Source organism: Berghia stephanieae, chromosome 4 (genome assembly GCF_034508935.2).
Source record: "Berghia stephanieae isolate SIO BIC M18660-M18661 chromosome 4, UCSD_Bste_1.3, whole genome shotgun sequence".
Lineage (NCBI taxonomy): Eukaryota > Metazoa > Mollusca > Gastropoda > Nudibranchia > Aeolidiidae > Berghia > Berghia stephanieae.
Window position 1 is genome coordinate 35,172,032 of NC_088363.1, and position 27,500 is coordinate 35,199,531.

General features: G+C 38.1%; 2 protein-coding genes across 7 annotated transcripts in view; one reads left to right on the forward strand and one right to left on the reverse strand.

Annotated features, from left to right (window-relative positions):
- LOC144970476 (Ca(2+)/H(+) antiporter-like) overlaps positions 1-27,500 on the reverse strand; it is a 188,173-nt gene that overhangs the window by 75,533 nt on the left and 85,140 nt on the right. The window lies entirely within an intron of this gene.
- The window catches only part of LOC144970475 (adenylate cyclase type 9-like), a 266,036-nt gene continuing 259,684 nt past the window's right edge, over positions 21,149-27,500 (forward strand). For 2 of the 4 annotated variants that reach the window (XM_078910160.1, XM_078910162.1), the window contains exons 1-2: positions 21,149-22,773; positions 26,664-26,871. In XM_078910160.1, coding sequence (XP_078766286.1) covers positions 21,484-22,773; positions 26,664-26,871 — 1,498 coding nt within the window. In that variant the 5' untranslated portion in view covers positions 21,149-21,483. The remainder of the gene's footprint in view (positions 22,774-26,663; positions 26,872-27,500) is intronic. The other 2 variants (XM_078910161.1, XM_078910159.1) reach the window with 2 other exon arrangements.

Sequence of the window (27,500 nt, forward strand, 5' to 3'; positions counted from 1 at the left end):
TTATTATTATTATTATTATTATTATTATTATTATTATTATTATTACTAGCTACTACTATTATCATCATTATTATTACTATTGTTATTATTATCATTGGGCCAAGATTGTTCCGGTGGTAGAGATCGATCCCGGGTACAGTGGAGATTTTTTCTGACCCCGCTGGCCATCCAGCAGTGATTGGGTAACTGGGTATATTAGATCTGGTGGAAAGTACTTTGCGATAGACTAGCGTCTAATCAGAAGAGTAGCTGTCAATAATTGCCATTGTCCGTTTCGCAATATAGAAACCGGTATTAGCTCATGCACTATGGGCCTAATGGCTTTGAAGGACTTCTATAATATTATTGCTACTAACTATCACAACTTAATAAGATTCAATAGTTTGATGTCACGTCCGCCCAGCAACCAGCAGCTTGGTTCTAAACAAAGAAAATCGGTACTCTATATTCTTCAAGCTGGCTAGAACTTTTTCACGTCATAATGTGATCAGAATGTATAAAAGTCAAAACATAATCAGATTTATAATGTTTTTCTCCTCTGTATACACTTTTATGCTAATCGGAGTATTTCATTAGGGCAATGATGGAGATAATGATGTCCGCCATTTTTCTTATAGTTTAGAACCAGTTATTATGCGTCATTACGAGGGAAGTGATGTCACGACCATTGAACCCTATTCTTCCATGAATAAGAAGATTTCAAAAATGGTGAGCCCTGTTAGGTTACAATGAAGGGGTACCGGTCAGCCAGGTGGTGGAGTGAGAATTTGTTGTTTTGCGGTATGAAAATCGCCCGCGAACCAGTTGATACCGGGTTCAAGTCCTGCCCCAAAAGGTGCAAATTTGGGTCCTCACACATTCACATTCTCTCACCATACTCAGGTTAAAATGAGAACCTGGTTGTTACACAGTTTGTAATATCGTCATAAAGGCGTCAAGACTTGCTCTGTGTACGCTTTGCTGTTGACTTGGGACTCATTGTAAAGCGCTTTGAGCGGGTTGTTTGGATGTCTATATTAATGTTCAAGAGCTCTCGTACTCACGTTAATGAACGTGACTCGACTCCGAGAAGTTTTGTTTTTGAATCTTTATTAGTTGGTGGATGGATCTAAGTTAAGTCTGGCGGAAGGCATCCATCGAAATTGTGTTAATTAAATAATGTAAGTCCATTGCGCACTTAAGAATTCTATTTAATAATAATGAAAATATTAATAATAATAATAATAATAATAATAATAATAATAATAATAATAATAATAATAATAATAATAATAATAATAATAATAATAATAATGATGATGATGATGATGATGATGATCATGATGATAGTATTAACAACAGCCGCAACAACAACATCAAGAAAAACAACAACAACAACAAAATTTAACATATGTGTGTTACATTGAAATTTGCGAAAATGAGTTATGCGTATTCCCATTTCAAGGGACGTAAGAAGCAGATTTTAAAGTTACAATAGTAAAAATGAATTATGTCCCTTGTCCTTTAATTGTAAGTCGTCATCGACCTCATACGTAAAGCGTTGCTGTTGGCTTGGGACTCCATATAAAGCCTTTTGAGCACTTTTAGTGGATGATTATGCTATAGGTATTCTCAAGATGACTAGAAATGACTTACTTACTGACTGACTTAAAGCCTTTCGCTTCCAAATCATACGATCGGGACGTCTCGGCTGCCTCTTTAATCATATTATATTATGTGTCAATTTCTTCCACAGTTCACGGTCTTTTGCGTTGGATGCTAATTCAATAAGGCAATAAGGTCTTCCTTTGATTTTAATTCTTTGTTATTTTGAATACGTTTTAGATCTCGACAGAAGTTAACATCATCTTTTATCCTCCAAAAGCATTTGACAAGTGAGGCTATTCACCGTGAGCGGAGGCTCAGTACGTCGCCATCGTTATGTTACAGATAGTATGCGCTTGGCTAAGAAGCTCATAACATTGCCATCCGGAAGTATAACGGGCCAACACACAAACCTGTGTGTATCCACGAACTTTTATAGTCAGGTTAATAGAGTTCAGTGAGCATTACAATGCGGATGGCAAAAAACAATAACAAAGACCTGAGTGACGTCATCTTCGAACTATCTATAGCCTGACACTGAAATCCAAAAGGACTGGCAGTTTCACGTCATTAATTGGTTTTTGCACCGCCCAGTGAGTTTGTCGTTTGTAGAGCTCTTGGAAACTAGTTATTTCATTGGTTGAACTATTGAATACAACTCACGATTTGTTTTCTTTTCTGGCAAAAGACTGGCATTTTGACGTCATTTGTTGGTCAATGTCAGGCCATAACTTTACGAAGGCCACGCTCAGAACCACAAAGACCCATATTTTGACGTCATTTTTTGGTCAGTGTCAGGCCATAACTTTACGAAGGCCATGCTCAGTGCCAACAGGTGCCATGTTGACATAGAAGTAAGTGTGGAGCCCGGGATGGCCGAGGCCATTCGGACACCGGGTTGGATCTCCATTAGTCACGTATCGGGGCGTGTCGGTCTCGCTGTAAACAAAAACAAAAAAAAAATAATAAATAAAAAAAATAAAAATTGAGCTTTTATATAGCGCAGCGCAATATCCACTAAACGTGCTCAAATCGCTTTATAAGGGTTCCCTGACCAACAGCAACACGTAACACGGAGAACGAGACATGACGCCTGTTATGCGATATTACATTTTTTTTTCGCACAGAGACAGCTGTTAACGGCCAGGTACTCATTTTACACCTGAGTACGGTGAGAGAATGTGAGTAAAAAGCCTTTTCCAAGGACTCAACTATGCGCAGAGCGAGGCTCGAGCCCAGGACCTTCCGATCCGAAAGCGAGTGTCATACCCCAAGACCACATAGCCGCTATAGGCTCGACATCCGGGATGGATGGTCACGTGACAATCAACCGGAAGTACTCCTTTGCCATTGATATGCCTCAAGCTCCCCCACCAACGACAAGGTGTAGGAGATCCACGCACGGGGGACGAGTTTAATCCCCCTCGAGGGGCTGGGATAAACACTCCTCGAAACTGGGGGAGAGGTTGAAAAAAAAAAAAAAGCAAGGTTACCCTCCTTCCGCACTAGGACAAAACTGTCCCGGGACAAATTTGTCCTGTCCCACTGGAGAAAACTTCTATATAAAAGGGGTTCCGCACTAGGACAGGACTGTCCCAGGACACACCTGCGCGAATGCATTATTTTTTTATTTTTTTTTACAAGATTCAAAAGTTTTTTTGTAGGCAATTGCAACTCTAATAATTCACATTTTATGAATCAACATAAGATACGACATGACGATAATGATTTTTTACACTGTACAATGGGATTTGTTTCATAAGATTTATATAATCATGAAATGTTCTTATAGCAAGAGTAATATTACTGCTACTGCTACTACTACCACTACTACCACCACGACTACGACTACTACTACTACTACTACTACTACTACTACTACTACTACTACTACTACTACTACTACTACTACTACTACTACTACTACCACTACTACTACTACTACTACTACTACTTCTACTACTACTACTAGTAATGGATGAAATAGAGGTTGCATATTTCTGTGCTTTACCACGTGGAAAAAAAAAGACAAATTGAAAGAGAAAACAATATTGGGTGCATCCTTTAATGACCCAAAGATTGCTCTAGGGTCAATTCCGTAGACTCTATGGTGATCTCCGATCTTATCTTAAAATGACTTTCTTGGAATCACCTCATTTTACCCAGGTGCAAATGAGTACCAGTTCGCTGATGAAAGTAATCTTTGACGGACTAGCATCATTCAAGAGGATAATAGAAAGTCAGCATGCTTCGTACCCGAAAGGCATCAGTTGAGTAAGTCACCTCGCCTAGCTCAATTTGCGGCGCTGCACTGCGGCTGACGCCTGGTTATACCTTGTCCTAGCTAAATTTGCGGCGCTGCATTGCGGCTGACGCCTGGGTTATTCCAGTCTTACCTGGGAATAGACCCTCGAGAAAAATTTCCCCTATGGGATGAAAAAATGAATTTTATTATTTTAAATTTTAAACTGTTATCTGTCTGCTCAACGCCACAGAAACAGTGATAAGTTCCGGATTTATAAGCTTAGGAGGCAAGATGGCCGATGGTTAGCGCGTTGTACTCTGGACTCAGAGGTTCTGTGTTCGATTCCGACCGAAGCCAATTTGTACTTTCTAGAGCAAGAAAATTTACTCCAATCACTCACTCCATTCAGGTGTAAAAGGGTACCTGTCAAGCTGGGATAGTAATCTGCGATAGACTACAGACTAGCGTCCCGTTCAAAGGTTTTCAAACAAATACGTTAATTGTCCGCTTCACGCTATTGAAACCGGAATAACTCCTTCACCATTGGCTACATGGCTCTAAAGGACTTAATTTGTTTTACAATGAGTCCAAGTGGCTCAGAAGGACTTACTTAAAAATATTTTCATTGAGAATTCCCGAAATAAATAACGATAAAGATAATTGATCCCACAAGTTACCGAATAGATGTGCGACCGGTTTTAGACACGTTACTGCTGTGTCACAAAGTGTGACACTTCTTAAATTATATTTATAAACATACGTTTTTAAATTGCCGAAAATATTTATGTTGCTATGCCTTCTGTACGTGGTTTCATCACATAGAATTATTTTTTGAATTGTTCTTGCTTTTTTATATTCAGAATTGAAATAAATAAATAAATTATAACTGTGAAATTGAATGTAAGCTTCAGTTTAATATACGAAAACAGATAAAATGGACGTTTCGGGTTTCCCCTTCATCAACAACACATGATGAATTAAAAACTACAGACGAATGAGATAATGTGGTAGTGGCGTTGTTAAGATGCATAAACAAAAACATTGATGGGCAGGAAATTGTTTGCTACTTTGTGAGGAAGCGCGAATTAAAACAGAGCAATAGAAATTTATAAAAGGTGCGTACATAATTATGTCAAAAAGGGGAGGCGGGAAGGAACTGTGTAATGCAGTATAGAAAGTGAACTAAAATAAAGTGTGGACTATTGTTGGAAAATAAATACAATGGAATTGGAAATAAATACAAAATATAAGGGATTTAGTTATTAATATATTAGTGGCATTAGCAGCAGCAGAAGCAACAGTAGAAATAGTATGGTAGTAGTAGTAGTAGTAGTAGTAGTAGTCGTCGTCGTCGTCGTCGTCGTCGTCGTCGTCGTAGTCGTAGTCGTAGTAGTAGTAGTAGTAGTAGTAGTAGTAGTAGTAGTAGTAGTAGTAGTAGTAGTAGTAGTAGTAGTAGTAGTAGTAGTAGTAGTAGTAGTAGTAGTAGTAGTAGTAGTAGTAGTAGGAGTAGTACTGCCGTGATAGGGAAGAAAGACGCATATCGGTATCTAGGTCAAATTGACATTTTCTGGGATTCACTTACTTGAGAGAAAGGCGCATTTTTCTATCTGGGTTTGGTAACTCAATCGTTGAAAATAAAAAAGCTGTTTCATTTTGAAAATATGCGACTTGACATAATTTAGTTTAAATTCGTTTCGAGGAATGACAGATCGACGCATATTGAATGTGGATATGACAGAAGGTCGCATTTTGTAATATGCGTCTTTTTCTCTTATTCGTCCACCGAATGACATAATTTGTCTTTCACAAAAAGACGCATTTCGGATATGCGACTTTCTACCAAGACACTCTCCAAAAATTATGATATATGCGTCCGTTTGTATTACGACTGGTGACGGTGAAAAGAACATATCATTGTTCTCCAATTTTCATCAAATAGTCAATCATCAAAGACGTACGAGTAACTTGCTGTTTTGGTGTGAATTCTTCATTTCCTCGGGTGAGTTTTATCTTTTTCTTATTCAAGTGATCAAAGATTGTATGTATATAATCATATAATTACTTGTCATATATTAGTGAGGATGTTTAATAATTATTTGCTATTGACGCTTTATCTGTGTTTGTGATATTTAACTTAGACAAATGTTGATTTGCATGCTAATAGCACTACTGTTATTGTTATTACATATACTATATTTATGATTATCATTATGATGACAATTATTAATATTAATGTTATTATTATAATCATCATGGTTATATAACTATGAAACTAGAAGTTGTAGAATAAGTAGTAGTCGTATTAGTAGTAGCAGTTAAAGCATTTGTATGTACATTAGGTAGTAGTAGTAGTAGTAGTAGTAGTAGTAGTAGTAGTAGTAGTAGTAGTAGTATCAGTAGTAGTAGTAGTAGTAGTAGTAGTAGTAGTAGTAGTAGTAGTAGTAGTAGTAGTAGTAGTAGTAGTAGTAGTAGTAGTAGTAGTAGTAGTAGTAGGAGTGGTAGTAGGAGTAGCAGCAGCAGCAGCAGCAGTAGTAGTAGTAGTAGTAGTAGTAGTAGTAGTAGTAGTAGTAGTAGTAGTAGTAGTAGTAGTAGTAGTAGTATTCTAGTGCATCAAATAGACGCCCACCCCCAATCCACTTTTGATCTTATTAAACTTAAAATTCATTCTTAAATAGACAAAATACTGTCCCTGTAATTTGCTGTGGTTGAGTTCTTCGGTCAAACCCCCTTTAATGAACACCCCCCCCCCCCCCATCGCCCCCGGCTTTCTACTAAAGTGCGCACCCCCACCTTTCCATTGAAATTTGTCCAAACTGCGCACCCCCCTTGCTTGGGATCAAGACAGTGGGAAAAATAATAAAACCAATCGGGCCTGAAAACCAACCTAGGACTGTGTCGGACTCGGTACCTTCTGAATCAAAGTTAAAACCTTAACTACTGAGACAATAAGTCTCTAGCTATGCATCCAATTAGCCCTCAATAACCTGTTTCAATATTCTTTTGGGAAAGGCAAGCAACTGTAACTCAATATCATATCATAACAACGTTCTTTTATGATAAAGATTATTTTAATGAATAAGTCCACTCCCGTTCAATTTTTGAATATCCATATTTATATCTCTTTCATCAGATATGATCGCACCCCTAAAAGAGCCACCGGTACCTCCACCTCAGCCAACCCAGATTAAATAAATCATGACAATCAGACTCCAGTGATTCAGATATTGACATTCCATTGAAACAGCTAGCTTAGATCAACAGTGAAACCTCTATCAGGAGGAATTACACGATGTATGAGTGTCATAAAAGCAGAGAGGAAAAGATTTAAAGAAACCACGGACAACAAGAAAAACGGAGGAGACGAGCTAGATAGGTTTACCTAAACACCGATACGAAAATCTGCAGTAGAAGCTGTTGAGATTAAAGAAGCAGATGCAAACGATATGGATTTTGTGTTGAATTTACCATTGAGAAACAAAGTTTAGATAGTGACTCAGAATTTGAAATGTATTTGGAACTTGTTTCTAAATATATCGCCGAAACCACTGCCCCTAGAGTTCCATTTGCTGAAGAGGAAGAGTATTTGTCCGAAACTGCCACGCCGGCATCCTTTACCGGTTTAGGAGAAATATCTGAAGGAGAGCATGTTCCAGGTGTGTCATCGATTATAGAGACCATGCTAGCAGAGTGAAACAATAACTACACCAGATCTAGAAATAGAGACAGTGTCTACTCACTCAAAAAAGAGAAAGCACAAGACGCCGATACAAAAAGCAGACTAGGAAATACACAAGCTTTTGCGAATGAGAGAAAAGCATTCGGTCTTGGAAGGTTGTGCGCCGACCTGCTCCAAAAAATGCCGTGACAGATTCTCAGAGTACCAGCGACGGGAGCTTAACAGATGTTTTGGGGAGAGGATTGGAAGGACCAGCGCAAATTTGTACGGACTTGGGTAAGTAAAACAGAATGCAGAGATCAGGGCGAAGGCATTCTTTCCAAGGAGAAAATTGCCTAGTCATGTACATGCAAATATACAATGAAACAGGAAGATGGAGTCTTCCATCCCGTGTGCAAAAAGTTCTTCCTTACTACTCTCGGATTCAAAGCTAATAATGGCAAACTGATAAGGAGCGCGTTCAAGGATGTCGGTGTTAACGAAAACAATGTCATAGAAGTACCCCTTGTTGACAATCGTGGACGTCATAGTCCCTTGCACAAGATTGACCACAGCATTATCCATGAACACATAGAGAAATATAAAACAAGCATTTTTCATTATAGACGCGCGAACACGCGCCTTTCAGGAGATATTTACCATCTGATATGATCATCAATAATATGCACGAAAACGTTTATGCAGTCACTGGAAAATCCATATCAAAGAAACTCTACTATTCTGCATTTAAAGAACTTAGCATCTCACAAGCCGTATCTACTTGTTCAAGAAGAATGTGAAAAATGTAAGTCCTTCTTGTTGCACAAACAACTATGCAACTGTGAAGAAAGGTGTGAACCGTGTGCGGAAAAAAATCATCCATCGGACACGATACAGAAATGCTAGAGAGGGGTATCAACGGGATGCAGACAAGAACGAAAACGCCAACACAGCCCATCCAGTGTTTGCCGCTGATCTGCAAAAAGTAATTTTGCTGCCGAGAATGAATCAGTTTAACAGAATCATGTTCACAAGCAGACTGGTCTTATTCAATGAGACATTTGCACCAGTGGGCTGCAAAAAAAAGTGAAAAGGACATTGCCGTGATATGGAATGAATCAATTTTAGGACGAAAAGATGAAGACCTTGCATCAGCTTCTTACCTAATATATAAGCGTGATGCCGAATATGTGACACTCTGACTGGATAACTGTAGCGCCCAAAATATAAATTGTACCCTTTATACTATGTTACTTCATCTTGTAAATGATTAGACTACTACAAAAGTAAGCACCATCACAATCAACTGTTTCGAGCATGGTCATACTTTTATGGCAGCTGACTCCACCCATGCCGGAATCCAAAGAGTTCTGAGGCAGAAAGACGGCAAAATCTTTGATCTCAATGAATTTGAAGAATGTGTCGTAGAAGCAGGCTGCCAGACAATGCCGTTGAGGTTTAATGACTTTGCCAACTGGGATTCTGGAGTCAGTAGTTATCTGTTGAGCAAAGCTGACAATCGTCCCGACCTAGCTAAGATTGTTTGTGCTGAATTCAGGCGAGTGTCACCAAAGACACTCTTCTTCAAAATAGCTTTGAAGAAGATACCTTCAACGAATGTGACATTCTGAAACGCGGATTTGTTTGTACGCCAAAGTTTCGTACAAAACCCAGGGGTATAGGATTTACAAGAAGGATGAGATCGTGAAACAACTTGTGGGTTTGACGCCCCCCTCCCCCCCCCCCCCCCCCCCCAATAGACGAAAGTACTGGATAGACCTACCAACCAGCTCCAAGAGTAAAAGTCTTTGCAAATCCTACAAGTGAATGTCCCTTCATCACTCACTGACTAGTTGGAAACGTTGCTCTTCCAAACAATGTGTACGAGCACGCAACGTTTACACCTAAGTAATGATTCAATTCATTATCTAAAGAGAAGAGATGGAATGTATTAGTATAATGTATGTGATAATATTAGCGATGATTACAAAATCAAACTCCATGTTAGTGAACTATAACGAAAGAGGGAGAGAAAGAGAGTCAGTACTAGTTATACAAATAATGCTAATCAAATCACTGCAAATGAAAATTATGAAAATTTACATGACTGGTGCGATTGTTCTGAAATAATAAAGCATGTTCAGCTTGAAATCCTTTATGTTTTTGATTGGTTTCTTCCGATTATTCTAGGGACCTGTGATTATGATGTTTTTGCTTATTATAGCTTAACATTGGGCGATATGCGTCCTCACATGACACTGTATATCAATATGCACATTACCGGTAAATTAGCCCATGTCTATGACAAACAGACGCAAAAACAATATGCGTCCGTTTGTCACACACTGGATACAGATCCGAAAGTGAGATGGACGCATAATATTTTTGCGTCTATCTGTCAAAGACATGTGTCAATCAATTTTCAATCATGGATTTGGCAAAAGGTCTTTTGGTGAATTACACAGTTAATACAAATATTTTAGTTTTCAAGTTCCATGAATAAAATAACAAAAAAAAAAATATCTTTAATTACCTATTAATTCTTTTAGATTCGAGCCAATAGTTACAATGTTATTAAGTAAAACAGTTTTTTGCGTTTCCTGAAAAAGTAGGGTTTCCCGTTATGCGTCTTTTTCTCATATCACGGCAGAGTAGTAGTAGTAGTAGTAGTAGTAGGAGTAGGAGTAGGGATGCAGAAAATAAAGACAGGCATTTCAATTTTGACACGGCGCCGCCAAGTCTGGGACTTTTTTGTCCTAGTGCGGAAGTCTGCTATATTTTTCTACTATCACAAACGATATGAACACGGGACTGGGACAGTCCTGTCCCGCTGATTTTGTAGCATTTCACAACGGCTTGGGACACAACGGGACTGTTTTGTCCCGTCCCAATAGGTGCGGAAGATCTCTCTAAATTCTATATGTTACAGATTTGGGACAGGACTGTCCCGGGACAGTCCTGTCCTAGTGCGGAAGAGGGTTAAGAGGAGAGGAGACACTGGGTGGTAGCGAATCGGCTTCGGTCGAGAACCTGCCGCCTTACGGCAAAATCGCTTTATGAGTTTGTGGTGGGGTGGGGGGGGGGGGGGGGGGGGGACTTTCAACCTGTTGTGGTAACGAGCCCGAAACCGCTAGTTTAAGGTGTGTTGTGACGAAGCTTCTGTGCGGGTTTGCGACGGTGCACGAGTGCGGTAAAGAATTTGCTGATTGGGTCCATGGTCATAACATATTAGTGTGAATAGCATTAGAAGCTGCTGCTGCCATGTTGACCGGAAATAAATCTAGAATTCATGAATAGAAAAAAATGCAATGAATCAAACACATTATGTATTCCATGACCCAATGAGACAGCGTGGCTCAGCGTTATCGTCTTTGAATCGTACCCGAAAAGTACCGAGTTCGACTACCTACCCGCCGCGTTGTGTGGCATTGAGCAATTCACTTAGCTTTATCTCACTTTTGCGGTACTGCACTGCGGCTGATGCCTGGGTTATTCCAGTCTTCCCTTGGGATAGATCCTAAAGAAAAATGTCCTCTAAGGGATGAATAAAGGGGATATAATTGTATTACTATTATTCAAACCGATAATTTGTCGGAGTGGCTTCTTTGCTAAAAATATGAATTTTCATGTTCCGTCAAACATTTGCGACTTGGTTAAAGTTGTTTTGTTTTGTCTTTTTGTTTTGTTTTTTTCTGTTTTATTGAAAAGAATAAATTTATAATTTCTGAAAAGAACATAAATTGTAGAGTTACATGTTGGACCATGATTTAGATTTTAAAATATATTTTTGACATCTGCTTAACCCAGACAAAATACAGTTTTGAGCCGATGGGTCACATTCATCTCCCATTGCCAAATTCACATGTTCTAAGATCGTACATTACGCTATATAAGCGTCTTCTTTTTTCTTGAATGTACTCCATTATTCAGTGATGAGATTAAGCATGAATGATATTAACCATTTGTTGTTTAACCTGAAGAGTTTATTTTTTAATCGAGGTTACAAATAACTATGTCAAATTGAATATAAGCTTCATTTTAATAAATGAAAACAGATAATGTGTCCGTTTCGGGTTTTCCCCTTTATCAACGAAACGGGATGAATGAAACACTACAGACAATAAATGACATATGTGGTAAGTGGCTTTGTAAAGTGAATTAATTTACCAATACCACTGACATCTGCCGCTTTTATTTATTTTTATTTATTTATTTATTTTGCGCTTCTTTTGTCTCATTCTCTATCCAGTTTTTCTTAATCTTCCTTTACCAATAATTGGTTCACGGTTTGACTCCCATAGTGGGCAGGGAAGTACATGCTGTGTCTTCTATCCCCCCACACCCGTTTTCCCATTGTTTCCTGACGTTGTCTTGGTATAAGATTACTTAGTTTTATCCTGACCCTGGCCGGAGTCCTTGGCTGGGAGGGAAATAGTCGAATGTATAGTTATAGTTTTGGCAGATGATATTTTTTTTCCTTGTAAATCATCTCTCTGTTATGCATTTTGTATTATGTTTAGTTTACATATCATGTTATATGATTTGTAAACATTTGAGTGTATTCCTCTTAGTTGGGACCTGTGCTTGTGTCTGGATGAGACTTTTAGGTGATCTAAGTACTTTGACGGTGTGCTCTTGGAATCTACATCTGTTCCCTATTTGAACCAATTCCCCTTTGTCTTACCTATTCTTGGGTGCTCTAATTGTAATTCTAGAACTTTTTACTATCCCATTTTCTTCCTTTTTACTGGCGCTGATATGACCTTAATGTGTTGCAAGCGCCCTAAAACCCTTAAAAACAAACAAAAATAAAAATAAATAAATAAATAAACGGTTTTGTCGAATTCTCTGTTCTCATCTGTTTGCCTTATGTTTTGTATGTCTTTTCTCAACATTTTCACTTTTGTTTCTTTTCTTTTGTCAATAGCAGCTGTCCATGTTTGGTCTGATATCCATTTTTCATTGGGTTTCCCTCTTCTTCTTCCAATACTTATTTAACTTTCTGCTGCTTCTGAGATTGTTTCTTTGAGTATCTTCGGTTTTCTATCCACCTTTGCAAGATTTTCTTCTTGCTCATCTTGTTCTGAACTAAACATTACTTACTTAATCACATGAGCGTTTCAATTTTAATATCATCATCGTCATCATCATCAAACATTTTCCATCCTTCTCTATCCCGAGCTACCTTTTTTTTTAAAATCTTGTTCCATGTTTTATCACTTCTTTGTATATCAGCTTCTTTAATTCTTCTCCATGTTTCGGCTTTGTCTGTTGTCCTTCAAAAATTCTGTGAAACTCTTCAGTCGCCCAAGCTAAATAAAAAAGGATTTGATTTGTCCTCCTGTGTTTCTGTAACAATTTGAGTTTTACGGAAGAGGTAACCTCCACCAACCTGGAGGACCAGGTGACTCAAAAAGTCGCTTTTTACGACACGCTGGCTTGGCGTTGGACTATTCTTGTACCCTCTCTGTTGAGGGATCCCGGACACCACACGGTTGAATTTTAATATAGCTACCACTGGGGTGAGTTTGCCTCTCGGGGTGACATTGCCTCAACCGATTTGGAACATTTTGAGTATTCTCAGGCTTGTTGCTGTTATTTTCATTGTTATTTTCATTATTAGAGGACTTGGTTTTTCATCAAAAGAAATAACTGTTGCAAAACTAGGTGTAATCTTGTCTGTCCAAATCTTTTGAGGCAAAGTCACCCCTTAAGGCAAAGTCACCCCATTTGACGGTACCACTAATTCCTGGTCAGAACCAATATCAGCTCAATATCAGCTCCTTTTTTTCGTCGTTACATCCTCTATAGATTTGGCTCATCTTTTGTTGGCAGCCATAGTACGATTATTTCTTTCGTTGTTAGTTTTATCAGCCGATGTTTAAGTTTTCATATAGTTTTCTGAGTTGGTTCTATTGATCAAGTAGTAGAACGTTGGGATTTTATTTAGACACATTCCATCGATAGTAAAACCTGTGTAGTTCGCTATATTTACCAATCACTGCCATTGTTTATATTATGACGACTGTCCGAGAGGCAGTAATATCTCAATGACAACAAAACATAGGGTTTTGAAGGTCTATGTATGGTCAGTATTATTATCACTGCGAAAGCTGGGCAATTACAGAAGACATTAGAAAGAAACTGGAGGCAGCAGAAATGTGGTTTCTTAGAATGATGTTAAGAATCTCATGGACAGAGAAGAAAACTAATGAAGAAGTATTAGAGCAAGCTGAAACTAAAATGTTATTAATTCGTACAATAAGACAAAGACAAATGCAATTTTTAGGGCACCTAAATCGACATTGAACATCTTGCTCTCACAGGAAAGATAGAAGGTAAAAAGAGTAAAGGTAGACCAAGAAAAACATATTTGAATAGTTAGAACAGCTGGGTGACAAAGAGAAGAGAAGAGTAATATTAGTTTTCTGAGGTTATCTGATCAGAGAGATGAATGGCGTACCATGATCGCCGATGTCTGGCACAGACTTGGTACTTGAAGAAGAAGTCCGAGAGGCGTGCGTGGTTATCTAAGCGTCTATTAAGGCGATGTACTTTGACATCAAAGATGAATGAAGTTTGCTCAGTCGCTCAGTTTCAGCTTTGACAGAAAAAAAAAACATAAGCATTAACAGTAGTGTACCATGGTAGCACGTCTGACTGGTAATCAGAAGGTTTGGGTTTATTCCAGTCTTCCCTTGGAATAGACCCTAGAGACAAATTTCCCCTGTGGGATGAATAAAGGGAATTTTAGTTATTTTATTTTATTTATTATTTTTTTTAATAAAAGAAGTCCTACGCCGTTTATATGTTTTTCTCCTCCCGAATATAATAATGTTTTTTTCATTTGTTGTTAATTTATCTTGACCTATCAATCTGGTTTCACAAAAGCCAAGATTTAAATATTTATTTTTTTATCTATCCATTTTTGTAGACCTATGCTCTATACATGGAGGGGATCACTATAGCTCAGTTGGTAGAGCACTCGCTTCATACGCAAAGGGACCGAGATCGATCCCGGGTACAGTCGGGATTTTTTTGACTCCCTACGCCCCCCCCCCCCCTGTCCACCCAGCAGTGATTAGGTAGTTGGATCTGTTAGATCTGGTGGAAAGTACTTTGCGATAAACTAGCGTCCTGTCCAAAGGATGGCAAGCAGTTGCTATTGTATGATTCATGCTACAGAAACCGGGATAAACTACGGCTCCATGGATCCAAGGCATTGTCTACTGATAGTACTGGTCTGCTCACAGCCAAAGCTCGATACATTCTACGGGGCCTTTCGTTTTTTTCTCTATATAACAGTACCCCTGTCGTCAGGCTGTAATGATATGCAGATGTCGGTGACAATCAAAGGCATTCCTTTCTCGTCTTTCCCCCAACCGTTTCCCCATCGGGTGGGGAAGTGATGTCACTTTTACGTCATCAAAGAAATTCCTTAACTGACCGGCTCACCAGTAAGACGACCGTTCTCCCGACTATGCTGTCTTTAAAGTAATGGATACGGTTAAGATACTGCTATTTACTACGAAGATAATTTTTCCCACACAAAAACGGTCAAATTTCACCCATATCCACAAGTTGCAGCTTGAAAAGGAAAGGCAACTAGTAGAATACTGCTATTTTGCTAGGAAGAAGTGTCAAGAAGTTAAGTCATAGTCGGTGTGTGGGTAGTGCTGCCAGATGACCACATGTATGATCAAAATTGACACACAGAGAATCGCGTATATATTATAAATTAAAATTTTCTTTTTAAAAAATAAAAACCAGTCTTTTCCTAGGTTAGTCCATAAAAAAAATCAAAATCGATGTCTTTTAAGGAGGTCAAAGTAATTGAAGTGTTTGGCCACGTGGGGTTCTATTTGGTCACTTTTGCAATCTAAATTGGCTTCGAAGAACTCTGGCCATCTGGCATCCCTGTTTGTGAGAACAGAAGTTTAAGTTTAAGTATAAAACAATCTGCATGTTTGCCTCTTTAGTTTGTAAACTTCCAAAGCAAGCGGTTGTGTATCATTCGTTTTTAAATGGAATTGTTATAATTGATAGATTTCAGTGGATTACACGATGTGCAACTGTGCTTATGGTAGTCATTATCACATCAATATGTTTTGACTTTGATTCCTAACATGTTACATTTACATGTCATGTTCTTGAAGTGAGTTAAAATTACAGGATCAAATAAAAATATATAGAAATACATGTCGCATAACGAAAGCATAATAATAATATTACTATAACCTCCCTGAGTCAGAACTAATCATAGTCATAGTGAGAGTCATAGAAAATAGAACGATTCAAATTCAAGTGAAATTAATTCATTATTTGTGATGGAACGCGGATTACACTAACTACAGAAATGGTGAGTCTTGACCAAATAAAATCCGAAACTTTTGTGTACATGAACCTTGTAACACACACTTTTGAACAGAAAACACCCCCTCCCCCGCCCATACAACCCCCCCCCCCCCACACACACACATAACACCCCCACCACCCCCCCCCCCCCCCCCCCCCCTCCCTTCCACCTCTCTTCCCAACGCAACATCATACATTCTCAATACGAATTGAACTAGTGAGATGGAGTCTACATTCATTGTGATTTGTTTGGGTAATTAAAAATTAATCTCCTTCCACTGCTCCCCCCCCCCCCCCACCCCCAACCTCTCTCTCTCACTCTCTCTCTCTCTCTCTCACACACACACACACACACACAGACACACACACACACACACACACTCACATTCACTAATTGACGCAATGACAATCATAAATTAGGCAATGACGGATCAAATGTAGCGTGCACTATTTATTGGCTTTGTCTATCTTGCCCTCCTCTTCTCCCAAACCTCTCATCTCCTCTTGACTTGAATATGCGGATGACTGGGTTTTTATTGACTTATCATGAGTAATTAATGGTCAATATACTAAATAGCTGGTGTCTGGAAACTGAACGTCAATAATAGCATTTTTCAGACTTAGTTTTTGTTCTCTACCTATCTCTCTGTCCGCAGTCTATGTTGGTTCCTCTTTCTCTCTCTCTCTCTCTCTCTCTCTCTCCTCTCTCTCTCTCTCTCTCTCTCTCTCTCTCCCTGTGTGTGTATGTGTGTGTGTGTGTGTATCTCTCTCTCCCATTTTATTGTGAGAAAAATAGACGGGAAAAGCATGGAGGGAGGTCGAGAGTGAGAGAGAGAGAGAGAGAGAGAGAGAGAGAGAGAGAGAGAGAGAGAGAGAGAGGATTATTTGATTTGATATGACGGAGAATACACGTTCGAAATACAATTAAAGAGAGAGACACAGAGAGAGGGAGAGAGAGAGAGAGGATTATTTGATTTGATATGACGGAGAATACACGTACGAAATACTATCAAAGAGAGAGAGACACAGAGAGAGGGAGAGAGAGAGAGAGAGAGAGAGAGAGAGAGAGAGAGAGAGAGGATTATTTGATTTGATATGACGGTGAATACACGTACGAAATACTATCAGAGAGAGAGAGAGAGAGAGAGAGAGAGAGAGAGAGAGAGAGAGAGAGCTATGAAGATATTGTTGTGGATGAGAACAATAAAGAGAGGAATAAGAAAACAAATGAATTGTGTGGATGAATAGATAGATACATAATAAATTTAAACATAGATATGAAGGTAGATCGATTGATTTTGTCGGTAGGTAGATGGATGGATGTATGTATGAAGGAAAAGATGGGTGAATTGATGAAAAGGTGAAACATAAAAGGAAATATAGATTCATAGACAGGTAGATAGATAGATAGATAGATAGATAGATAGATAGATAGATAGATAGATAGATAGATAGATAGATAGATAGATAGATAGATAGATAGATAGATAGATAGATAGATAGATAGATAGATAGATAGATAGATAGATAGATAGATAATGGATAGAAAAGCGGATGATGGAGAGAGAGAGAGAGAGAGAGAGAGAGAGAGAGAGAGAGAGGAGAGAGAGAGAGAGAGAGAGAGAGAGAGAGAGAGAGATGTAGTACCATATACCTGTCCCAACAACGATCAGGCCCTTGGACTAAAACCACCCCTATCTCTCGCGCTCTCTTTCTCTCTCTCTCTCTCTCTATCTCTGTGTGTTTCCTTATCTCTCTCTCTCTCTCTCTCTCTCTCTCTCTCTCTCTCTCTCTCCCTCTGTGTATGTGTTGTGTGTTTTCCTCTCTCTCTCTCTTCTCTCTACTCTCTCTCTCTCTCTCTCTCTCTCTCTCTCTCTCTCTCTCATTTATCAATTCCGGGAATCGGTAACATCTAAAGATGGATGAAAAGAAGAATAAGGAGGAAGAGGCGGAGAGGGAGGTGGAGAAGTGGGAGTTGAAGATAAAGAGAAAATAATAATGAAAAAAAATATAGAGACATAAATAGATAGATAGATAGATAGATAGATAGATAGATAGATAGATAGATAGATAGATAGATAGATAGATAGATAGATAGATAGATACATACATACATAGATACATAGATAGATAAATACATAGATAGATAGATATATAGAGACATACAGACATACAAATTGATAGATAAATACAACCAAAGATGACATATTGCACTGTATATATTTGTCCCGATGGTTGTCCGGCCCCGTAGGCCGGCCCCGTAGAACGTAAAATTTCGTCGGCGACTCGTCCTCCTATATAAGAAGTCACTGATCCAAGGACTACTCAGAGCAGGATTCGAACACTGGACCAACCACAAGACCAAATTATTGCCGCGGTAGGACTGGCCATTTCTACTTGAAAAATCCTATGCGGCTATGTGGTCTTGTAGTATGACACTCGCTTTCGTATCGGAAGGTCATGGGTTCAAGCCTCGCTCGGCGCATGGTTGAGTCCTGGGAAAAGGCTCTTTACTCACCTACTCTCACCGTCCTCATGTGTAAAATAAGTACCTGGCTGCTATATCTGTCGGAAAAATTATAATATCGCCTATCAGACTTCATGCATGTCTCGTTCTACATGTTATGTTGATCAGGGACCTTTGTAAAGCGCTATGAACACGTTTGGTGGACATTGCGCAATATAAATGCTCTATTATTTTTTAAATTTCTATATATATTTTTTTTGAGACCTACTCTTATGTCCTTATATATATATTTTATAAAAATCAGATAGTTTTTTTCTTTCCTTGATAAAGATCTAATAAAAAGAAGTTGAAGGCAGGCAACCACAATACAGATCACCAAGAACATCGATGGATGATGTGCCGACATGCTGGTTTATTGAGACAAAAAATAATCCCAAATTTTGCAAGCTAAAACCAGCAAAATTTGCCCAAAAAATTTGCAAAAAATTTACAAACATTTGCTATTCATTTTCCTAAAAATCCATATCTAATTAGTTCATGAAAGAGAAAGGTATTTGATTGATTTGAAGGGTTTCACAGCAACGATTGTAAGGTCATTAAAAAGGAAGAAAATAAGATAGTAAATAAGAAATTACTCTTTCACGTTCTACACGAGCTATCAAACTAAAAGAGAAAAAAAATCTTTTTTTTTCGCCTTTTTTTCCCATTGTTTAATTATTTTTTTTCTTTGCAAGATCTTGAAAATTTGCAAAAATTTGCAAAAGAATTGCATATTTTGAGGCCGCAATGCACATCAGTGATATTTTGCGATTTTTTTGCAGCGGCAAAAAACTGCCATGCCAGGATGTGAAAGTGTTTTCTAACGCTTCCTTCATATTGTTATACTAGGTGAGAATAGCCTTTTTCTTTTCTTCTTTTGACTTACCCTCGAACATACACAAACGCGCCAGTGCGTGCGCGCTTATGCACTCACACTTCATACTCAATGAAAGAGACCGCGCGCGCGCACACACACACACACACACACACACACACACACAAATACATACACACACGCTCGCGCGCGCGTGCGCATGCATTCGCTTTAGATGCGGGATCAACTGAGATATTCGTTATAACATACATAGATAGACAGATAGATAGATAGATAGATAGATAGATAGACAGAAAGATAGATAGATAGATAGATAGATAGATAGATAGATAGATAGATAGATAGATAGATAGAGAAAGAGATAGATAGATTGATAGTCTGGAGTTGACTCTCTGCACAATAGAATATAGCCAGTTAGCGTGCAACAGAGAAGAGTACCGTAAAACAACAAAACAACAACAACAACAACAAAAGTTGAGATTTTATATAGCGCAATATCCACTGAACGTGCTCAAAGCGGTTTACAAGGGGTCCCTGACCAACAGCAACACGTAACATATAGATCGACACTTGACGCCTGTTAGGTGATATTACAATTTTTTCTGACATAAACAACGCTGTTAACGGCTAGGTACTCATTTTACACCTGAGTACGTGATAGGATATGAGTAAACAGCCTTTGCCAAGGACTCAACTATGCGCCAAGCGAGGCTCGAAACTTCCGATCCGAAAGTGAGGGTCATAACACTAGACCATATAGCCGCACATATTCAACCTCTACCAAAGAGATGGCACCGGAAGTAAGTAAGTAAGTAAGTAAGTTAAGTAACTAAATATGTAAGTAAGTAAGTAAGTAAGTAAGTAAATATGTAAGTCAGTAAATAAGTAAATAATTATGTAAGTAAGGACGTAAGTAAGTAAGTAAGGAAGGAAGGAAGTAAATAAGTAAGTAAGTAAATAAGTAAGAAAATAATTATGTAAGAAAGTAAGTATTTAAGTAAATAAGTATGTAAGTAAGGAAGAAAGGAAGTAAGTAAAGAAGTAAGTAAGTAAGTAAGTATGTAAGTAAGTAAATGAGTAAGGAGATAAAGAAGTAAATAAATAAGTAAGTAAGTAAATACGTATGTAAGTAAGTAAGTAAGCAAGGAAGGAAGGAAGGAAGGAAGGAAGTAAGTAAAGAAGTAAGTAAGTAAGCGAGGAAGTAAGTAAGTAAGTAAGTAAGGAAGGAAGGAAGGAAGTAAGAAAGGAAGTAAGGAAGTATGTAAGGAAGTAAATACGTAAGTATGTAAGTAAGTATGTGAGTAAGAGGACGGTCATTTGAAGCCCCAATAGACAACACAGTACTGAGCCATTGAGGAAACAAAATGTTCTATCTTTTAAAATAGATTTTATCTACCCAATGTATGCACTTTGGTGCTTCACAACTAAATAACAGCTAATCGAGCAAGATACAAATGTTCCCATTTAGTCAACAATTCAAAGGCGAATTGATGAAATCGCGGGAGGAGCTATGGTCAACTTCCTAATTTCCAAGTGATTTCTTACGCTTCCTTCATAATGCTATATAATATGCCAAGCGAGATTATCCTATTTATTTTTATTTCTTCTTTTGACTGACCCTCGTACCTACACAAACGCGCGTGTACGCGCTTACACACTCTACACTCATTGAAAGAGGGCGTACACACACGCACGCGCGCGCGCGTTTCCATTCGCACAGATGAGGGATCAACTGAGGGATTCGTCATAACAGATAGAGAGATAGATTGATAGATAGATTGTATGCGCGCGCGCACACACACACACACACACACACAGAGAGAGAGAGAGAGAGAGAGAGAGAGAGAGAGAGAGAGAGAGAGAGAGAGAGAGAGAGAGAGAGAGAGAGAGAGAGAGAGAGAGAGAGTTGTCCTTCAACCCGCGCAGTCTGTACTCTCGCTACCTCCTCGGGCACACACCTCCTCGCTCGGCTGTGTCAGGCGTGCAGTGCCGAGTGCCGATTGCGGGTTCTGGTTACTGTGAAGTTAACACATAATGTGCAATCCCGTTTGTTGGATTTTAAAATTTTATTTCTGCTGGTAAATATGGAACTAGCGGCACTTTTCCAATTCATAGTTATTAGTGCCGAGTGAATTTTTGTGTGTGTTAAAGCGTAATGAATGCTGAAATAACTGGAGCACCGTTACTTTTGATCCGTTTTCTTCGATTGAGAGAGGTGTCAAGTTTTACAACCCCTGTGCTCGAAGAAACCAAAACAACGGAACTCTTCAACGTGCTCGGATAGCAAGCTTCAAGCTTTCAAAATGGCGAACGCTAGCAACGGAGAGCCCTCGAAGAAGGAGGCTCGGGTAGACTTTCAACAAGGTTCAGGGACAGATTCTGATCATGTCGAAGTTGTTGTACACAATACTCATCAACGTCACAAAAAGAAAAGGAAAGGTGCAACACTACTTCCTAAGTTGTTCGAGAGGTCAAATGGCAGCTTGCTGAACCCTCGGTTCGACAGTAATATTCTCGAGTCTTATTTAGTGACTTGTTATTACCCCCAGATCAGAAGAATGTTCCTAAATTCTGTGTGTTACATCGGCATCGCATCTCTCAGCTGGGCCTTATACTTCGGGCTGATGCAAATCAACCATTCAACACAGGATTTTGAATACTTAGTAGCAGGTTCCGCTGTCATGCTTATCGTGTCTGTTGCATTTTTCCTCTTTGCAAGAACTCCAAACTTTGCAAACCACACAAAAACTGTATCAATAATTTTAGCAATGATTTTAGTCATAACTGTACAACTTCCATTTCTACTGGATCATCCTGGTTTTTCTCCTGTCGCTACATTTTTTAGTGTTGTTGAAATAGTGATAATGTTATACTCATTTTTTCCAGTTAGCCTTTACATAGCCGCAGGGTTTGGTGCATTTTTATCACTATCATATGAAATTTTCTCCGCATTACGATATGAAGAAATGCAAGGAGCTGATTACATATTCAGCAAGATTTTACTCCATATCATTCTCCATTTCGTTGGCATCTTCATCTACATTATGTGTAACACTCGTATGAGGAGTAATTTCTCAAAAATCAGTCAATCTGTCATTGCTCAAAGAGATCTCTTGGTTGAAAAAGAATTGAAAGAAAAAATGATCCACTCGCTTATGCCTCCGGATGTTGCAAAATCTGTCATGGATACGCATCCAGCACAAGGGGAGGAACAAGATGAGGACCTGGCAGAAAGCTCAACAAAGGGTTCCACTAAAAACAGATCACGGCCAAGGGGAGAAATTATCTTTAGGAAATTTAAGATGGATGAGATGAAAAATGTTAGTATTTTGTTCGCCGATATCGTTGGATTTACAAAGATGAGCTCAAACAAAACTGCCGAAAGACTCGTTGGTCTTCTGAATGACTTGTTTGGTCGTTTCGACAAGCTTTGCACTGCCTCTGGTTGTGAGAAAATCAGCACACTTGGTGATTGTTATTATTGTGTGTCTGGCTGCCCGATTCCATGTGAGAATCATGCCAAAAACTGTGTGGAAATGGGTTTGAGTATGGTCCTTGCCATTCAAGCCTTTGATGAGGACCACAATGAAGAGGTAATTAGTCAAATGTAATAATGATAATAATAAATATTATGATAATACAAGTATGACATCTCTAACAATAATAATGATAGTAGAGGTGTTCAAAATTTCAAATTTTACTTTGGTAAACAAAATGTCCTGTATTTCTCAGAATTCTTCCCCCCCCCCCCCTTGCCGTGGTGTGTGCTGTTAATTTTACAAATAAAATAAAAGAGAGGAAGATAACAGAAAAAATATGAGTGAGAGAAAGAGAGATATTTTGTTTTTATGTTTACGGTAAGAAGCTATTCATTCCTTTATTCATATTCCCCCACTACACTCGGGTGGAAAATGAGTTGTCTCTGTCAAAGGAATCAATTGTAATAGCAATTGCTCCTTGCAACATTGTGTCTTATCCTACATTTTGTGTGTTGCTGTTGACTTTGTATATCTTGTAAAGTGCTTTGAGCACAGTGGATGTTGCACTAAATGTGACCAATCGTCTCAAAAAAGTTTTAAGTTCGGATGAACCAAATAGGCTATACCAAGTACGATTTCCTCGGACTCATTCGAATGTCCCAAGCTTTTTTTTCTTATTATTCTTTATACAAAGTTTCTTTGAACTTTTTTTTTATATGCCCCAAGAAATTTGAGTAAATCATGCTCAACTGTAGTTTTAAACTTGTAATACTCAGCATGAAATATATTCCATGGTTTGAATTCTTTTGTCATTTTAAAATCAATTTTCTTCATTGAGCTCATTCCAGCATAATAATACTAATACCTGATTGACCATGTCACTTACATGCACATGGGTGCCAGCAGGGAGGAGTGCTGAAACCTGAAACTAAAATTTCGACACTTTGCCAAACCTGAAAATGTTCCTACTAAAAATGTGGCCTAAACTTTACTCTTATTTCATCACCGTTTTTATACCAATAAAATGATTACACAGCAAACTGAAAACACTGAATCTGGAGGTATTTGACTTTGAGATATCGCGAAACCGGAATTCCGGCATGAACCAGAAAACTGGCACCCATGCTGACATGTCAATGTCATATTTATTTTTAAACATTTTACTGGTGTGGCGTCGATTTCACTGTAAGTCAAATTCATATGACTTCGTTTTCATATAAATAATAAATGGCATTTATATAGCGCCTTACCCTGTTGTCACAGGCTCTAAGCGCTCTACAGTGATATAAAACAAAACATATTACAGTTAGACAAGTTTGATGGAAAAGTGATACGAATTCAATTTAACAACAACAAGATATGATAATAGTATTGCAACATTATGACGTATATACACGTATATACGTGTACTTATTTGCAAGTCTGATAACCCAAATTGTACATAGGCTAATTATAAATTGGTAATCAAAATACTTTTGAGACACCAACACAAAATATTGTCCATTATAAACAAAGCTTATAATTGAGCTTGAGCTTTTTTTTATATAGCGCAATATCCACTAAATGTGCTCAAAGCACTTTACAAGGAGTCCCTGGCTAACAGCAACATTTAACATGTAGGAAGGGCCTGTTAGGCGATGTTGAGACAACACTGTTAACGGCCAGGTACTCATTTTACACCTGAATTTGGTGAGAGAATGTGAGTAAAGAGCCTTCTCCAAGGATTTAACTATGCACCGAGCGAGGCTCGAACCCAGGACCCTCCGATCCGAATGCGCGTGTCATACCACAAGACCACATAGCCGCACTAATTGAGTTCAGATGTCAGACCTGTAAAATTGTATACTTTGGTTTTCACCTACAGAGTAGTCAGATTGCTTTGAGAAAGCCGCATATATATATATATATATATATATATATATATATATATATATATATATATATATATATATATATATATATATATATATATATATATATATATATATACTGTGTAGAATGTGGTCATTTCATTGCATTGTCCCAACTGTTACTAATAGTATTAGGTCACCTCTGGTGTATTGGAAGCATGTCTGACCAGAAATCTGAGGTCTGAGGTTTGACCTCTGTCGTACCAGTTGATGTTTCTTGTTGATTGAAGCTTACTGTAAAGCTATCAGATCATCTCGACTCTCTCAACTCATTTCAATTTAATCAACAAGAAACATCAACTAGTATGACATTGATTATAACATCTGTAACAACACAGAAATAAAGAACAGTTAGATACAACAACATATGACATAACATAATGTGGACGTAAACTAAAATATACAACAACCTCCAGTTTAGGAAGACTGATTTTTTGGGATGTTTTTTTTTTTTGTGTGCTTATTTTTCTTCCTTGCTTTGTATTGTATGGCACTATTTCATATCCACCAGTTTTTTTTAGATCTTTATCTTCGTGCTTGTGGTCAGGTCTGAATTACAACCTTCACAGATAAAATAAGAGAAATTCTGACGACCACCTTAAAACAGTGTGAATATCAGAGTAAAATAGATGGTTATAAAAGTTTTATTAAATTTTAGATAATCAGAAAAATATGATCTTTTGATCTATCACATTTTCAGAAACAACAATAAAACTAGTAAAAACTTAAGAAACCTGGGGAGCAGTCACTGGTAGTGTAAGATAAAGATCTGAACAAGTGTGTATGAAAGGTACCAGACAAAGCAAGAAAGAAAAATTGCAATTTTTTAAACATGAAAATGTTGCCAATATATGAAGATTATTTAGAAAATCATGTATTTTTGGCAGGCCATCATTTTGTCTTGTATTAATTTGGGGTTAACATTATTAATCCGTCTGGGTGGGGATCCTGACCTCCCATAGTGGGCAGGGAGGTACATGCTGTGTCTTCTATCCCCCATACCCGTTTCCCAATTGTTTCATGTCATTGTCTTGGAATGAGATTACTTAGTTTTGTCCTGATCCTTGCCGGAGCTCCTTGGCTGGGAGGGAAACAGTCGAATGTATAGTTATAGTTTTGGGAGATGATATTTTTTTCCTTGTAAATCATCTCTCTGTTATGCATTGTATTATGTTGAGTTTACATATTATATTAAATGATTGGTAAACATTTGAGTGTATTCCTCTTAGATGGGACCTGTGCTTGTGTCTGGATGAGACTTTTAGGTGATCTCAAACTAAGAGCATTGGTGGTCTGCTCTTGGAATCTACATCTGATCCCTATTTGTTCCCAGTTCCCCTATGTCTTACTTTTTCTTGGGTGCTTTTATTGTAATTCTATAACTTTTTACTATCCCATTTTCTTCCTTTTTATTGGCGCTGATATAACCTAAATGTGTTGCAAGCGCCGTAAAACCCTTAAAAACAAACAACATATGAATCCGTGTCAAGACACTGTGAACGATATTACATACATATTTATGATCTCCTAAGAGCTGCATATCCCCTCTGGTATATTATTGCATCATTGCACATCAGGGAATAAACTTAGAAAATATGTTTAGTAAGTGTAAGCCTCTTGTTTTGAACAGTATTTAGTTATTTTTAGTCATACATTTATCTATATTTCCCTGCCCTCTATTAGCTTGGTAAGTCTCAATAAATTCAGCGAATGTTAAACTTGAAATTTTGATGGAAATGTTGCGCGTGATGAAAATATGAGAAAATTAGCATAAATATTGGGGAAATTTTGATAAATATTTTCAAGTGTTTGAGGTTGGTTGGCAGGTCTGTGTTTTCCATCAAATTCCTGTCCTGTCCTAAATGTTAAATGTTGCTGTTGGCCAGGGACCCCTTGTAAAGTGCTTTGAGCACGTTTAGTGGAAATTGCGCTATATAAAAGCTCATTTTCTTTTTTCTACATGTTAAATGTTGCTGTTGACCAGGAATCCCTTGCTTGTAAAGTGCTTGAGCACATTTAGTGGATATAAAAAAATCTCCAAAAAGCTCAGATTCCCCATCGACAAGTCTTCATTCCATTGAATTATTTCTGCAGGTAAACATGAGAGTCGGAGTACACACTGGCACTGTTCTGTGCGGAATAGTCGGTACCAGACGCTTCAAGTTTGACGTCTGGTCCAACGACGTGACTTTGGCCAATACTATGGAGTCCAGCGGGGAGCCTGGAAAAGTCCACATCTCGGAGGAGACACAGAAATTTCTGGAGGATGATTACGATGTGGTGGAGGGAGAGGAAGTAGCCGGTGAGTTTTTAAAAAAAAATACTTTCATTCATAAAATTATACCGAAAAATGGGGAAAGAGGAGAGGCTTTTTTTTTTTTTTATGATTGAAGCATTGCTCTGTGACCGGTAAGGTCCCGAGGTTAAACCCTGTTTCAAACACTTTCTTTCGTTATTTTTTTCCTTCTTTGGGCGACATTATGAACACCCAATTTGCTCTCTTTGACAACATGGGTGATTACTGTTGGCATCAGACCTTTGATTCATGGTGTATTTATATCATGGAATGCCTGCCAAATTCCTTATATTTTGATCCATTTTGTTGTCCGCATATCGAGCACTCTTAGCGTCACTTTTGTATCATAAAAGGATTAAATCTCTATACTTCTATTCATTATTTATTTATTTGCATTTATCTGAATCTGTCTATCTTTTTCAATATTCTCACTTCATACTGTTATAATTCAGGCTCCATAAACAGTCGGACACTATAAAGATTTGCACACATCAATATCTCACCAAACGTCTCTCTGTCTGTCTGTCTATCTATCTATCTATTATCTATCTGTCTATCTATCTATCTGTCTATCTATCTCTATTTATTTTATATAACTGTCAACCTCCCCCCCCCCCTCCAATCCCTCTCTATTA